This window comes from Paramisgurnus dabryanus, chromosome 6 (assembly GCF_030506205.2).
Source record: "Paramisgurnus dabryanus chromosome 6, PD_genome_1.1, whole genome shotgun sequence".
In the NCBI taxonomy this organism is placed as follows: Eukaryota; Metazoa; Chordata; class Actinopteri; order Cypriniformes; family Cobitidae; genus Paramisgurnus; species Paramisgurnus dabryanus.
The window spans coordinates 10,518,727-10,534,493 of record NC_133342.1 but is presented as its reverse complement, the minus strand read 5'-3'; the positions used below and the strand labels follow the sequence as shown (position 1 = coordinate 10,534,493).

General features: G+C 36.6%; 1 protein-coding gene across 6 annotated transcripts in view; it reads left to right on the top strand.

Moving 5' to 3' along the window:
* The window catches only part of LOC135744294 (receptor-type tyrosine-protein phosphatase S-like), a 102,359-nt gene that overhangs the window by 53,672 nt on the left and 32,920 nt on the right, over positions 1 to 15,767 (top strand). For 3 of the 6 annotated variants that reach the window (XM_073814925.1, XM_065262319.2, XM_073814924.1), the window contains 3 exons: positions 2,906 to 3,028; positions 13,493 to 13,762; positions 15,029 to 15,610. In XM_073814925.1, the coding sequence (XP_073671026.1) occupies positions 2,906 to 3,028; positions 13,493 to 13,762; positions 15,029 to 15,610 (975 nt within the window). Of the gene's footprint in view, positions 1 to 2,905; positions 3,044 to 13,492; positions 13,763 to 15,028; positions 15,611 to 15,767 lie in introns of all 6 variants that reach the window. The other 3 variants (XM_065262321.2, XM_065262320.2, XM_073814926.1) reach the window with 2 other exon arrangements.

Sequence of the window (15,767 nt, the reverse complement as noted above, 5' to 3'; positions counted from 1 at the left end):
ACATGTACACACTTCGATATTAGATGACATTAATGAATTAAACTCAAAATAGGGTGTGAAATGTCTTAAAACGTTTAAAAGGCTCTTAACACCAGATATATGTGCGCATCAGTCTACGTTATCTGACAACTTTGGTGCACGCATTCACATGTTTTAATCAGAGACTTGGTTAAAGAAAGTCCCAAATCTAAAATAAAACCCCTATTATACCGGAGCGGCCATAATTACATTTTATTGTGTAATAAACACATATTCCCAGTTGGTTTTAAGATATCATTAATTTAAAACAAAACCCAGAAGATGATATGAAAGTGTTTTTAATCGTTTAAAAGTTTCTTAACGGTGGATATGAACATTCATCCGCGTATGTTTGTAAACGCCGGAGCGCGATCTAATGTTGTGATCAGAATACTATGTCTGAAAAGATTAAACTTTTATATAGTTTAAAATAAATAGGATTTAGTCTAAAGAAATGTCGACCTACGGGGGTTTTGGTACAATTCATTGCTATACACATACTGCGTATTTCATTAAATAAATTGTGTTGTTAAAAACTTTTAGATACAGTAATGTTTGCCATAAAATAGATTATGATCTAAAATAAACCTTTTACTTTTTTTTTTGACAGAGTTACCATATTACATTTTACCACTACAGTTTTAAAAGACTCTACCTAGATTACAAACCGACCCTGCTGTGAAATATCTATCACACACGGTCATAAGCTCAACATCAAAAACTTTGAGGTTGATCAGAAAAATATAGCTTATAGTTAAATAGATAATAGTATATTTAATGTTTACCATTACAACTAAAAGATTTTATTCTTGCGTGACTTTAAAAAAAGTCTCTTGACAAAACAAACGTATTATCAAGTTGTATTTATAAGATACACGCAGTCAATTGACCTAAATCTAAATAATACTTTATTTTTGTCAGAGCAGACAATATAAGACTCTTTGTATAATATACACATAATCACACATGTTTTAAGAAGCCTTTAATTAAAAATAAAACCCCAAAATGGGGTGAATACTTCTTAAAAACATTTAAAAGTTTATTAACGTCATATATAAGTTTCTCTGTCACCATCTGTGCACGTATACACATGTCTTAATCAGAGACTTGGTTAAAGTTTCCCGTAAATCTAAAATAAAATCCTATTTTGCCATAGTGGACAGAATTACATTTATTAACATTATTTTAAAATGGCATATATGAACGCTCACCCGGCGCTTTGTCAGACACCGCCGGATCTTTAATACGCGTGAAACTATAGTGCAGGTTATGAAAAGATTCACGGAACTCATGAATCGTTTAAAATTGTATTTAGTTTAGACTTTCGTCTAAAGATTGTAGTATTGCCGGCTCCGAAGGTTATGGCTCAGATCATTGCTTAAACTATACACGTATACGGAATATTTCATTAAATAACTTGTGATGTTACAAACAAATGTTTTAATCGTAGCATTGTTCATGATTTGTCTAAATCTAAAATAAACAATTTACTTTTTTGACACCGTAATGGGGGATTGTTTTACCAACATTGAGTTTTAGAAATCTTTAATCGCTTTACAACACGCACCCCTGTGAAAGAATGCATGTCTTGTGCGAAAGGAGGGAGGATGGTTGAGATCTGACATCAAATGTCAATAAACAGCAAATGTCGAAACACGAGCCGTCATTAAACATGACACCATACGCTTGACATAAAACACACTCAGGAAAAACAATCACTCTAAATGACCGGCAATAAAACCATTAAATACTTTCTGTCTAAAGTTGACAACTTGTCCTGATTTTGATTGATGGTCCCGCCCCCCTGTCAAAAGGGTCATAAAAACGACCTGTCAGACAGCAACTGTCACCGGGTGGGGGAGGGGGTCATAAAAGTTTGACGAATGCCGTACCACTATAACTACTTATATGCTAGCATTTAGGCTGAATTTCTACTAGGCACATTACAGTTACGTTTTGCAGGTCCATACTAAAAAAAACATAAACTTACCACTCAGAAACGTCCATTAACAATCTACAAACAATTCAAAATCAATCTGTATCTTCATCTGATAGAGACTCAAACATAAGATCTGTTTACACACACACACAGAGCTACTGAAGGAGAAACAGCCAATCAGAGCAGAGCTCAACATTATTATTCATAACTTTTTCAAATAAGGTAATAATAGACCATTTAATTATAAAGGCAAATCCTAGGGTTGTAAATGGACATGAAAAACTGTTTCTGCATCATTTTGGCACTTAATAAAGCCACAAACCTTCTGTGTAGATATCAGAGAAGAACAGATTATTAAAATGCATTCTTTGGCACCTTTAAAATGAAAACATCTAATCGAATTTCTTTCCTCATTTCTGTAGAGGTCAGTAGTTATTTCCAGCTCGGATACTGTCAGCTTGATCACAGCTCATATTTACATGACAAAACACACACACGCACACACACACATGCGCGCACACACACGCGCGCACACACACACACACACACACACATGCAACCACACACACACACAGAGTGCTGAGTCAGTATCTGATGCACCAGTAGAGATAATGCTGCAAACAAAACCACCTTTATCATCATCATCATCATGTTGCTCAGAATCAGAGCGATGTGTTTCTCTTGTTTTTCTGCTAAACATTTTAAGAGTAATTTTCATCAGATGGGCGGGGAATGAGAAGAATGTTTGTTAATATTCATGAGATTTGACAGCTCAGAGTTAAAAAGGCTTTTTCCTCGTCTCTCTTTCCTACTTTACCTCTATCTGCTCCTCCTCTTCCTCGTTTTTTCTTATTCTTTATTTTTTGTCTTTTGCTCTTTGCTTACATCTACCCTAACCTTTTCTCTCTCTCTGTCTTGGTCTCTCTCTCTCTCTCTCTCTCTCTCCAGGTGCTCTGCAGATCGAGCGCAGTGAGGAAACCGATCAGGGGAAATACGAGTGTGTGGCATCAAACTCTCAGGGCGTGCGATATTCATCCCCTGCTAACTTATACGTGAGAGGTATGGAACACAGTAGGTACTCCGTAGGTAATGTACTCGCACTCACATGTGAGCAGTCAATTTACCCATCAGCCCTTTATATAATCACCATACAGTACAGTGTATTGTATATCTGTGACATGATGACTAAAGTGTCACTTTTTTCTTAGAATAAAATAATAATTTACGCTGTTAGGGAGGTTGGCTGTGTTCAGAATATAATACTAGCTCTTTACTTATTGAAGACTGTGTAGTGTACACTGTATACTGGCATTGCCTTGATAAATGTCAAATTGGTGATTTACATTTGCTTTTACGCATTTAACGGACACTTTTATCCAAATAAATGAGGAAACAATGAAGTAATTAGCAGTTTGCCATATTGGCGTCACATGTCCTCATCTTTTCACGTCTAAACCGCATCATACTTATTTTATATTTTAGTTAAATGTTGTAAAACTTTAGGCTGTCTGTTTAAATAATAAGAAAAATGATGTAAAAAGCTTGAATTTTATCACACTGTAAATGTAATAGCATTGCATTTTGGGATAGAGTACAGTGTATACTGCACATTTTGTCAAATGTACTGTAGTAGGTGGGAATGTGCACAGTGTACATACTAAATATATGTGTTAGTAGCTATTCTGAACATGGCCATAGTTTTTCTTTTGGTCCAAGAAAAAAAATGAATAACTCTAATAAAAAAGTTCTTCCCTTTAGAGTCCATGCAATTCACCGTTAACAGCTAATCAAAACATTTTACAGAAGAGTTCATGTCAAAATTAAAAAAATTCATAATTTACTCACCCTCATGTCATCTCAGATATATATGACTTTCTTTCTTCACTGTTAGGGGCTCATTATAGTTGTGCGTAGGTCTTTTCTTTGGCGCATAAAAATAATTTTAGGTTAAAATGCATTGTTTGTAACGCACATTACTGAGATTGTAATGGGTATAATCTTACCACAATGTTATTAGTTATGCATTATATTACTGGGTTACTTCAAAAATGATATATTACTGTAATTGCATTACTTTTGTTATGCGTTACTCCCAACACTGATTTTACATTATATATAAATTGATATATAAATACATTTTTTCTCAAATTTATACATGGTTATATATACTAGGCATGGGCCGGTTACCGGTTCCTAGGTGTACCGAGGTTTTAAACAGTCAAGGTTTCAAAACCACAAAAATTTTCCGTGATACCGTCTCCAAGGTATGAACTGTGTTTATACAAAATTCATTAAATCATTAAGTCATGTGATTGATCTGATCTTTACATTTAATATACATTATGAAAATATTATATATTTTTGTGAAAGCATATTATAATTTAAAGGCTTTATTTTTAACTGGCATTTGAAAAAAAACACATTTTAACACATTTAGTGTTGCAATGGCAATACCGTGAAACCGTGGTATTTTTGCACACATGCCTAATATATACATAGTAAGTACACACAGTTCACACAAATATATTATGCAATCACAACCTTTGATTTTGTATTATGATTAATCATTTGACAGCACTAATTCTGGGTAATTTTGATTGAGTGGGAAAATTTTGCAGTGTATTTAATTCTTGCTATAATGTGCCAGGTACTTTAGCAGCTTCAGTCAACACACTTGCATTGATATTAAATAATTTCGTGGCGCTTATTGGCTTTGCAATTACACTTTATTTGAGCTTTAAGACGTTAAACCCCATTTAGTGGCGTTACAAAACTAAGAAGAGCCTGGATATTATTGAAATGAAATCGGACTTTGTTTAGCTGGTGAAAGAAAGTCATGTACACTTGAGACAGGATGAGGATGAGTAAATAACAAGAGAATTTTCATTTGGGGGTGAATTATAAATTGAGTTGGGTTTACGGGCAAAATCAATTAGTGTTATCTGCTGTTGACTTAAGTGTTTATAATGCAAAGGTCTGGAAAGAGACACAATAGAAGTGTGTGAATTAAGTCCTATGTGTAATGAGAAGAAAAATGAAGTCAGCCCACCTCAGCATGACCTGTCAATCACAATTATTCAAGCGTGCAAGAAAATATACTACAGAGAGATATTAATGTTTCACGGTGTTTAACTTCAAACACTCAGTAAGAGCTGCATGACGCTCTACTAATATTGCAAACGTTTATGTGCTTGTTTTTTTCTGGTTGACTGCTTGTTTGTTTGTTTGTTTGTTTTTAATTACTAATCCAAACTAAATTCACTTAAATGACTGACTTTAATGTGAATGCTAAGAGTGTAAAATACTAAAATATGCAACACTTACGATCTGTGCTGTCATATGTGTGTTTGCTTTATCATACTTTTTTATTTCTTTCTTTAAAAAATCTATTTAATCACAGAGTAGAGCAAGGCCAAGCCAAAATGCTGTATTTGAAACTGTATGTTTATGCCACAAAAACATCAATTTGACATATGCTAAACAGTTGGGCCTGAACATTCGATTGAATATATAAAAACAAGCTAATGAATGAGGTGAGATTGTGGCACATGAAGATGGTTGCCGTGGCCTTTTTACTCTTTGTGTGTGTTTTCCTGGTTTCCCTCTCTGCTCTCAAATCCCCCTCAAACCTTTCACCCTCAGAGCTGCGAGAAGGTTGGTGTGTTTTTGTTGTTTTCTCTCTTCTTTTCTTTTGTTTGGCATTGAAACCCAGAGAAATGTCAGTAACGCAGTGTTCACGATGGTAGTAAAAAATAAGGTATTACAGTCCAAGACGGACGTGAGCATTCGAGGGTAATGTCAGTCGCTCGTGTTGCATTGTGGGATCTTGTTTGCAAACCTTCCGCTCGGAAGATCCTCTCTCTATCTCTGCACGCGTTGCCATGGAAACCCAGCAATTGGAAATTGCGGCCTTTTGCATGAGGAGTATTGCATGCCTGAACAGCGCAGCGTTGTGATTGGCTGCTGGCGTCCCCCTGTGTTTTGTACCGACCGATGTGTGCTTGTGCTCGTTTGTTTGTTTTGTGTTTTTATATGTTTGCGCTTGTGTCTGCACTATGTTTGTGTTTGATCAGTTTTGTCTTTGGCACTCAAATATGATTTGTGAAAACTTGTGATGCTTGTAACATACTCGTCTGTATTGTTTTCTTTTAGATAGCACAATATATCAAAGCAATTGTCGTTTATTTAAACAAGAGATATCACAAGCACATTTTTCAAGCAAAATATTTTGCAAAAAAAATTACAATGTCAGATAAAGCTAAAAATGCAAGGACGTAAAGTTAGTTGTGATAAAAGTGCTAAGTTAATTTATGTGCACACTTGCTTTGATATTTTTACATGTGAATGCATTGTTTAAATATGTTTTTGACTGCTGTGTATACTGTGTGGATATTGACTACAAAATAATTATCATATACTATATCAATGTGGCATTGATGTGTCCGCTATGGCTGCATAACGATTAATCGCAACTTATAATTTGCAGAATAAATGTTTACATCATATATATGTGTGTAAAATAATAATGTATATATAAATAAACACACACACACACACACACACACACATGCATGTGTATATGTACATGTGTATATAATTTTGTCAAGCAAAAACTTTTATTCTGCAATCGATTAGTTGCGATTAATCGTTGTGCAGCCCTAGTGTCCGCTCTGGATCTCTTTTATTTAAAGTGTCTTTACAGCAATTATATTCTCTCATAAAGTTTATGACTATAATAGACTGTTATTGTTAAAGCGCTACGAGCAGCAGAGACACTCGGCTCATGAATTTTTATGACATTTGTCCAGTACTATCTGATTATAAGTTCATCAGTACTTGCTACAGTATGTACAGCTTTAGTAAACTGACAGTGCTGATGTTTGGCCAAAACCAGATATGATGATTTCATATTTAAAATATAATGAAATATAATGTGAATTGATTGGCACCCCGGCAATAGTATTACTTTTGTATTAATTCAACAGTTTTAATAGGCGGAAACGGCAGTCGCAGACCGAGCGGATCTAATGATGTCTGATTTTCAGGCTGTAGTTGTGACTCATCCAGAGAGAGGTTTTGCTTTGCGTCTCTGTGTTTTGTCTGTCTTCGTTATTTCAGCTTGTTGCTTGCTTTTAAACTGCATGAAGTGTCGTCTGTTAATGGAGTGTTGTGGTTTTGGAGGAAGAAATGTGTTTGTCATCAGCGAGTGTCCTGATTTCATTCTGTCATTGTGATGAACGCTCAAAGCTTTCGCTCCTGGAAAATCAGACCTTGAGTGACATGTGACGGTTCCCCCCGTGGGAGACGCCATCACTGCGTGAAAATAACCTCGTCTGCAGTGCGAGAAAACAAAAGCATCAAGATTTGTTCCAGATCGTTGACTCATAAGGCAAAACGTTGAACATTTTGTTTCAGTAACTACATGCAAACGAAATGTGTCTCAAAGGTTGTAAGATGTGTCTCCTGATCACTGGGAAGACCGTAAATGGTGACCCTTTACTTCTCTGTAAGTGCTTTTGTAATGGAGAGCGTTTTATCCAGCATCTTGTGTGTGCGCTAGAACTGTAAGTCAATACGCGTCGTCTCTGCTTTACCCTTCAGATGAAGGAAAGATTACGTTTAAGATAATTTATTGTAATGGGCCAGACTAACAATGGCAAATCCAATTTAACAGTCCCAATTGTTGTATAGATCAAACGTTATGTTACCATCCAGTCTAATGTTCCCCTCTTGCTGGAAGGGAAGGCTTTTAGGAACCGCAAAGTGATTTTTGAACAATAGAAACTCTTTAACTTTAGATGTTCTCATTTGAACCGGTTTTACAGCAGTCGGACCACCAGCAGTTTTTATTATAAATGATAATCATGTTTTTAGCATGTTTTTCCTGCGTCTGTGTATGCACGGTCGGGATTTTTACTGCTCATTTCATGTCACCATGCTGTTAATTAACCTGTTTGGGAACATGAGCATGCACCCTGCTGCCCGGACCCCAGATGCGTTGCGTGCGACATCATGTGTATCATTATTATCATTGACTAAAACTATTTAAAACATATCTGTTAATTGGAAAAAAATAATATAGTCTTAAATATTAGCTGAAAACTTGGAAGTAAATGTTAATTTGTTGCTCTAGCAAAAACTGAAATAATAAGTTAAGGCACTAAAATTATTAACTGAAAAAAAGAGATAAGAGATAAACTAAAACTGAAATAAATATTGCATTTAACTTAAATTAGACAACATTAGTTTGAAAGAAATGAACAGAAACCTAATAAAATACTCAATGCACAATGCTCCTCTCCTCTGTTATACTGCACAAAGCATCCAACACAAAGTGTGAGATTGGGTCCGTGGGCAACTTTCACAGATTTTTAATAAAAAAAAACAAGATGTCTTAATATCTGTATAAAAACACTGTCTAATGGGGCGTTCACACCAAACGCACATTGAGTGAAAAGTCAATGTAAAGACGCGAAATGATGCAAACTCACGTAGGCCGATGCAAAAAAAAAAACGAATTGGGCGGCATGATTGTCCTGAAACATGCACTTTTTGCCTCAAATGCAAGTTAAAATGTTTAACTTGAGTGAAAGTTTGCATGACGTGAAGATAAATCCCACGAGAAATGTAGAGAGAGGATGTGATGCTTAATGGTTGTGCATTAGCCATCAGGTAGACAGGTTAAGAAAAAAGAGAATCATGCAAAAGATACAATATATTTATGCAGTTATGTCACTATTAAAAGTATAGTATGCATATTATGAAATATATCACTTATATTATTGATTTGATTAACTTTCAAGTTTGACACATTGGCTATTAGGACTTATATATTTGGATAAAGAGATAATAGATTATATGCGCAATGTCCATATTTCTATTAAACATAGCAGAACGCTTCCGATTCTTATGCTGACATGGTGCTGTTTTCATACATGAAGCCTTCAGGAGCTACCAAAGACGCGAAAAAAATTTCAGCAGTGGATATGCATCTTAAACCCAAGTAAACCTAACTTTTTTTTGATAGTTCATAGCTTTTAACAAAGGCATTTTCTTCTCACATACATTCAGACTTTAGAATAAAAAAGAACACAACACAAATTATAATACTACAAATAACAATAACAAGCTACGATAACACATGCTGGCAACCGGAAGCGATCAACCCAGTTTTCCGGTTTGGTCACGTGACGTTCGACATATACCACATTGAACCAAAAACCAATATATTTTTTTTTAATTTACACTGTAAAAATTTGCTGTAATTATTCAGCTGGTTGCCAGTAACTTACTGTAGAAGATAAAGACTGAAAATGTTTCATGTTTATTTAACTTTAAACAAACATAAATGTCAAATTTACAGTAAGTTACTGGCAGCTAGTTGCCAGTAATACAGTGTAATACTGTAATTTCTACAGATTTTTTACAGTGTTAACAAGGCACCTCAGTGGCCCTGCTATCATCATTATAAATAACCCTATAATTCCTGGGCAGATTTTCATTGCTGATGTAATTGATGACTTTTGTTTGAAATCATTATTTATTTGTTTTTTATGGTGTTGGGTTCGGAGGGTTTGATTGTTGAATGTTTAAATGTTGCATGATGTTTAATTGAGCATGTTTCTCTATGACAGCATTAAAGCCTGCACGTATGCATGCATGTATGTGCTAACCTGCACTAACAACCTCTTACTAACTTAAAGATTGAGCCATATAGTTTCAGTAGATTTTTTTGTCCAATTCTGGGTTACCTTTGGTCAATGCTCACCTGCAGCTAAACTGTAAACTCACCTTTAGAGATTGTTAGTAATATTTTGTGCTACTTATCAAATTTGACCTTTGTGAGTTTATATTATATAATTGAGTTTATTTCTATATGATATCATATATCAAGAGCTGTAGTTAGTGTTGTGTGCTTCAGGAGGGGCAGGAGGTTATTTTCTTGTCTTCATATTTCACTTATATTGTTTTTGGTTGCTTAAGATTATCGGTCTCATGTCAATAACAGCTAGCAAACAAGAATCACTGGTTATGTTTCTTGTACTGATTTAACTTTAGATAGATGTGCTATTATGTTTCTAGCATAATGATTTTCACCTGGATGACAATAAACAGGTGAATAAACTGAGCATCACGAGTGAGGATAAACTTTCCTTACGTGATATCATATTAACAGCATTGTTATGTTACCGTACCGCATAGCAATGCCCAGGCAACATCACCCCATCTTTCACTCTTTCTCGCCCTCTCTCTCCACCCGTCTCTCTCTGTCCCTCTCTGCGTCTGTAATCGCCTACTGTGATGGTACATACTGAATTATATGAAGTACCTACTCATCAACCGTTTAAACAGTACTTTCTATGTAGTATGAATATGGGAAGTGTGAATAAAATTGGGACGTACTAAATCTGCCATGTTGATACATCATGTGACATACATCGTTATAACACATTTTTGAATTTGACAACTTTTCTTTTTCTTTTTTGTTGGGTGACTCCTCTCCTGGGGGATCACGGGACAGTAAACTGTCCATGTACACTTCAAAATTTTGCCAGAAGTGGAAGGTCATCCGGGTACGTTTATGTCCGGGTACTATTCGTTTATCGTCTTTCGGGTACTACGAATTAGGGCATACTGTCGTGGATTTGTACGGAGCTCCTAAGGGGACATGGAGCAAAAATTATCGCGAAAGTTTCACGTGCGCACGCAAAAGTTTCACGTGAGCACGGAAAACTAAACTTTAAAAAAAATGTACACATGAAAGTTTCACGTGAGAACATGAAAGTGTTTTTTTAACACCTTTTAATACCTAGACTCAATATTTTCCATAGCATCAGCTACTGATGCGGCATCTGTCACATTTGCTAATTTGAGCTGGGCCAATTGGCTGTTTTTTGTGTTTTTTTAACCTGTAAGTTTCCACCAATCAGCATTGAGATTTGCTTTTTGTTACAGAGCGAGTTATTTTATCTTTAATGCTACTTATTTTCTCTTAGCGTTACACGTTCAATGCACTTTGTTTAAAAGGGCAATGCACTCAGTGTTTTTTGATAAACCGAAACTTTACAGCAAAACGGTTCTATTCAGGTGACAGAAGACACATCAATATTTCAACTTAAATACATGCATTACAATTAAAACACTAAGAAAGAAAACCATATAATAATAAAACAAAGACAGTATATAAATGCAATATGAATTCTCTCACAATACTACTCGCCTCGTGTACTGTATGGATGTAGGCGGCTTTGGGCACAGCGTCTCTCTCTCTCTCCCCCTATTTTTCTTTTCCTCTCTTGTCTCACCCTTGCTCTTCACCATCTCTCTCACAATCCCTGTCTTATTCTGTCTCTCTCCGTCTTTCTCTCTCTTTTTATAGCTTTCTCTTTTTCCATGTCTTTCTTTCCATCTGATAACTTGAGCATTCAAAGCTTTTTAACTCAGATATGATAATAATCTGATGATTTAATGACAACTCTTTAGATTTTGGGCAGCTGTAGTTCATAGCAATCTATCTCTCCCTCTTTCTCTCTCTCTCTCTCTCTCTCTCCCTCTCACATTATTCTCTAACCAGGGCTGCATGATTCTGAAATAAATGAGAATTATAATATTTTTAGTTTCAAATGAACGATCACGATTCTCCCACGGTTCTGAATGCCAACTAAACAATATAACATAAGTTACTAGAGGTTCTGACGAAAATAAATTGCAGCAATCTCTTTTGGTTTTAATTATTTTTAATAAACATGAAAGATTCAAGACTAACTAATAAATATATGTTTTATTACTGGATGAAAGAAGGTGTTTATCCTTGATTGTAGACATTAGTGTTTATATGTAAACTTTTATCCCAGTACTTCTGTGGTCATTTAAATATTTGAAATATATAATGCAGAAAGAAATAAAAATGAAATGAGAGCTGTTTGAAACTTCAGGACCCACTTGAGTAGGTATAATCTATCTCAAGAGTAGTTTTTATTTACCTTTCGTTTTCCTTTAAACAAAGCTATGGTAAAATAAACATAAAGAGGCTTCCTTAGTTGTTAAAGGAACAGGATGTTGGATTGTGGCCAAAACTAGTACTGCAATTTTATGATTAATTGATATACATTTATTTCATATTGTTCCTTTAATTTTAACACAGTTTACAAATAAAGTAAAGTGAACTGCTTGTATTTGCAGTAAACAGACAGTTGTGACACACGCCGGTATGAGCGCACCGCTTGCACATCTGTGAAAGCAAAGCACAATGAACACGATTTAAAAATCACTGTTTAAAAATCACCTTTTCATAATGACGTCTCTATGACTCCGCGACAGCACCCACGTATATGTCAATGTTCATGTTTGATGTCTGTCAAAGGTTTAATAGACAGACAAATCGTTATCATTTAGAAATGAGATTGTGTGGATGTTTGAATCGAGATCGTGATCTTTTTTCCGATTAATCATGCAGCCCATCTCTCTCACTCATTCTCACTCTTTCTCCTTCACGTTTCATCTGGTTTTGCAGGGTTAATGGAGTGGATTAATGTAACTTCTAGTGTTTCTTTTTGTTTTGCCGTTTTTTTATTATTTCACAGTCAGGTCTTTCACACAATATTTTTGTCTTTATTTTCTGCTGCAGAAGTAATGAGGTTTTAGTCTTAAATATACACACACAGCATCTATAAACTGAACAGGACGCTACATTAGATCAGATCAGTGCTCGGTCATGACCCCTATGTTAATGTTGAAAGTTGAAGGTCACAGTTACCATCAGACGCTATCAGAAATCTGCACTGAACTACATTAAACATGTAGAATTAAATAGCCGAGCATCTTTAACTGCAACGTTAGCAATGTTTCATGGCTGTAAGGTTTATGGATGCTGAACATATGCAGTAGTGATTTGTTTCAGTGAAAGGCTGAAGCTTTCATCCGTTGTTTATGGTCTGGTGGCGTTGATGTTTGATCAGGCATGCAAGCGACTCGTGCGGCCATGTGGCGCTGCGGTCAGCCTCTCTCAATCTCAACCTTCCTCTTCCTCTTTGATCCGGTGGGGAGGAAGACGACCTGCTTTCCCGCACGGGTCTATAGATTCCATATCCGCAACTATTGATCAGAACTGTGGCGGGTCGACAGGATCCCTGAGGCACAGAAATCTCATTGAAGTTTCTCATTGCTCGCTGAGGCTTGCGGTAAATGGAGTGAGCTCAGATCGGCACAGGCGCGATCAGCTGAAATAAAGCTCTTTCAAACAGAGCGGGTTTTAATTTAAAAAATCCTCCCGGCCGAGCTCAAAATGAGACCTGTAAGCTAAAAAAGGGAAAACGGTACCAACGCTAAAACCTGTCTGCTTTATGTTCCTCTTCTGAATTGGGTTTCTGGCCTCGCAGCTTGAAACTTGAAAGAGATATTTGTGCACATGTTGAGAGATTTTCCTTGAGAAAACCTTTGGTTATTTTACTATACATTATTATTATTTCATCCGAATGTTCATTTTCTGTCATTGTTACCCCGTTGTTCTTTTTCTTTCTTCTCTGTGTGCCGCAGTTCGACGCGTTCCCCCTCGCTTCACCATCGTTCCCACGAGTCACGAGATAATGCCGGGTGGAAGTATAAATATTACCTGTGTCGCGGTCGGCTCGCCCATGCCTTATGTAAAGTGGATGCTTAATTCTGAGGATCTGACACCGGAGGATGAGATGCCGGTGGGACGAAATGTTCTGGAGCTCAACGGTGTGCGCGAGTCGGCCAACTACACCTGCGTGGCCATGAGCAGCCTGGGAATTATTGAAGCTGTAGCACAAGTTATTGTAAAATGTGAGTAACATTTATTCATTTCCGTGTATGTGTGTCTTCAGACATTAATTCAATTCAATTTTATGCCTATTGCGCTTTTAACTCATTCCCCACCAGCCATTTTTTGAAAAGTTGCCACCAGTATTTTTTGTGATTTTCACAAAAGTTTCACAAAATGCCTTCCAGGAAAATCTTCTTCTAAAAATGTATAAACATACAAATATATCAAATGAAACAACAGACCCTCTGCTTTCAAACAAAAAACAAACAAAACGGGATTTTTTGCATCCTATCTATATTTTTTCTTCACTTATAAACTCTTAAAGGGCCATGGCATGAAAATCTGACTTTTTCCATGTTTAAGTGCTATAATTGGGTCCCCAGTGCTTCTATCAACCTATAAAATGTGAAAAAAAATCAACTCAGTAACTTAGTTTTGGGAAACCATTATCTACAAGCATGTGAAAAAATAGGTCATTGAAATTTGGCTGTCCTTAAAATGTCAGAAGGGGATCTTATTATAATAATACCGCCTCTTAATCTGCACTATCCAACCACAGCACTGCCATTTAGTGCAGAAAGAAAGAGAGAAAAAAAACTTAATTGACAGCACATTTGAGTTTCACTTTCAACAAACTACCATTATGGTGATCAGTGTTTGCATTATCAGCTCATTTGCATTTTAAATGACACACCCAAAAACAGCACATTTTTGCTCACACCTACAAAGTGGCAATTTTAACGTTATAATAAATTATCTATATGGTATTGTGAGCTGAAACTTCATATATGTGCTCTTGGGAAAACAAATATTTATTTGACATCTTAAAAAAGTCTTCTGACATGGCCCCTTTAAATATAGGTATTTTTGTTTAAAAATATTTTTTTAGCAAAAAGCTAATAATTGCATTTTTGTGAAGGAATTTTGTTTGAGGTCAGATTCAGAACAATTATCAAAACATACACAGAGTTTAAAATTAGTAAATAACGTTTTGGCTTCAGTTTTTTTCATAAATTGGGTAAGTGGATAATCTAGTCTGGGCCTGGGCTTCTAGTGGATAATCGTGGTATTGCAGATTACCATAAAAATTCATCAGATATACTTTTACTTAATTGACGAGATAACTTGTCAATGGTGGGGAAAGAGTTAACAGTCATGCACTGTTGCAAAGCAGCTTTACAGAAAAATAAAGATCACATTCATTCACTTGTTTATTTTACTGAATAGACAAAGTATGAAAGCGTGTACCAGCAAACATGCAGTAAAATTTCCTTTATGCCTTCCAGCTTTACCGAGAGCCCCTGGCACGCCTATCGTCACAGAGACGACCCCGACCAGTGTCACCATCACCTGGGACTCTGGTAACCCTGACCCTGTATCCTATTACATCATTCAGTACCGCGCCAAGTCACCGGACAGCAAGTTTGAGACAGTGGACTCCATCACCACCACCCGCTACAGCATCGGAGGTCTGTACCCCAACACAGAGTACGAGATCCGCGTTTCCGCCGTCAACACCATCGGACAGGGGCCGCCCAGCAACAAGGTGGAGGCTAGAACCGGAGAGCAGGCCCCCGCCAGCCCGCCCCGTAACATACAGGCACGAATCATATCGCAAAACGCTGTGATGGTTCGCTGGGATGAACCGGAGGAGCCCAACGGTTTGATTAAAGGCTATCGAGTGTATTACACCATGGATCCTTCACAGCCAATGAGCAACTGGCAAATTCATAACGTCCAAGACAGCGTGATCACGACCATCAACAGCTTAGTGCCTTCTGAGACGTACACCATCCGTGTGCTGGCGTTCACGTCTGTGGGTGACGGACCCTTTTCTGACCCGGTCCATGTCAAAGTGAGACCTGGAGGTGAGTGAGACCGGACGAGTGATATTTACTCAACACTTCAGTAAAGCATTTCTGCACAGCTTGTGTCTTCAGTAGGGCTGCATAACGATTAATCGTGACTAATAGTCGCAATTAATCGGCATGCATCCCTAGTCTTCTGATGACATGAGAGCTTTTT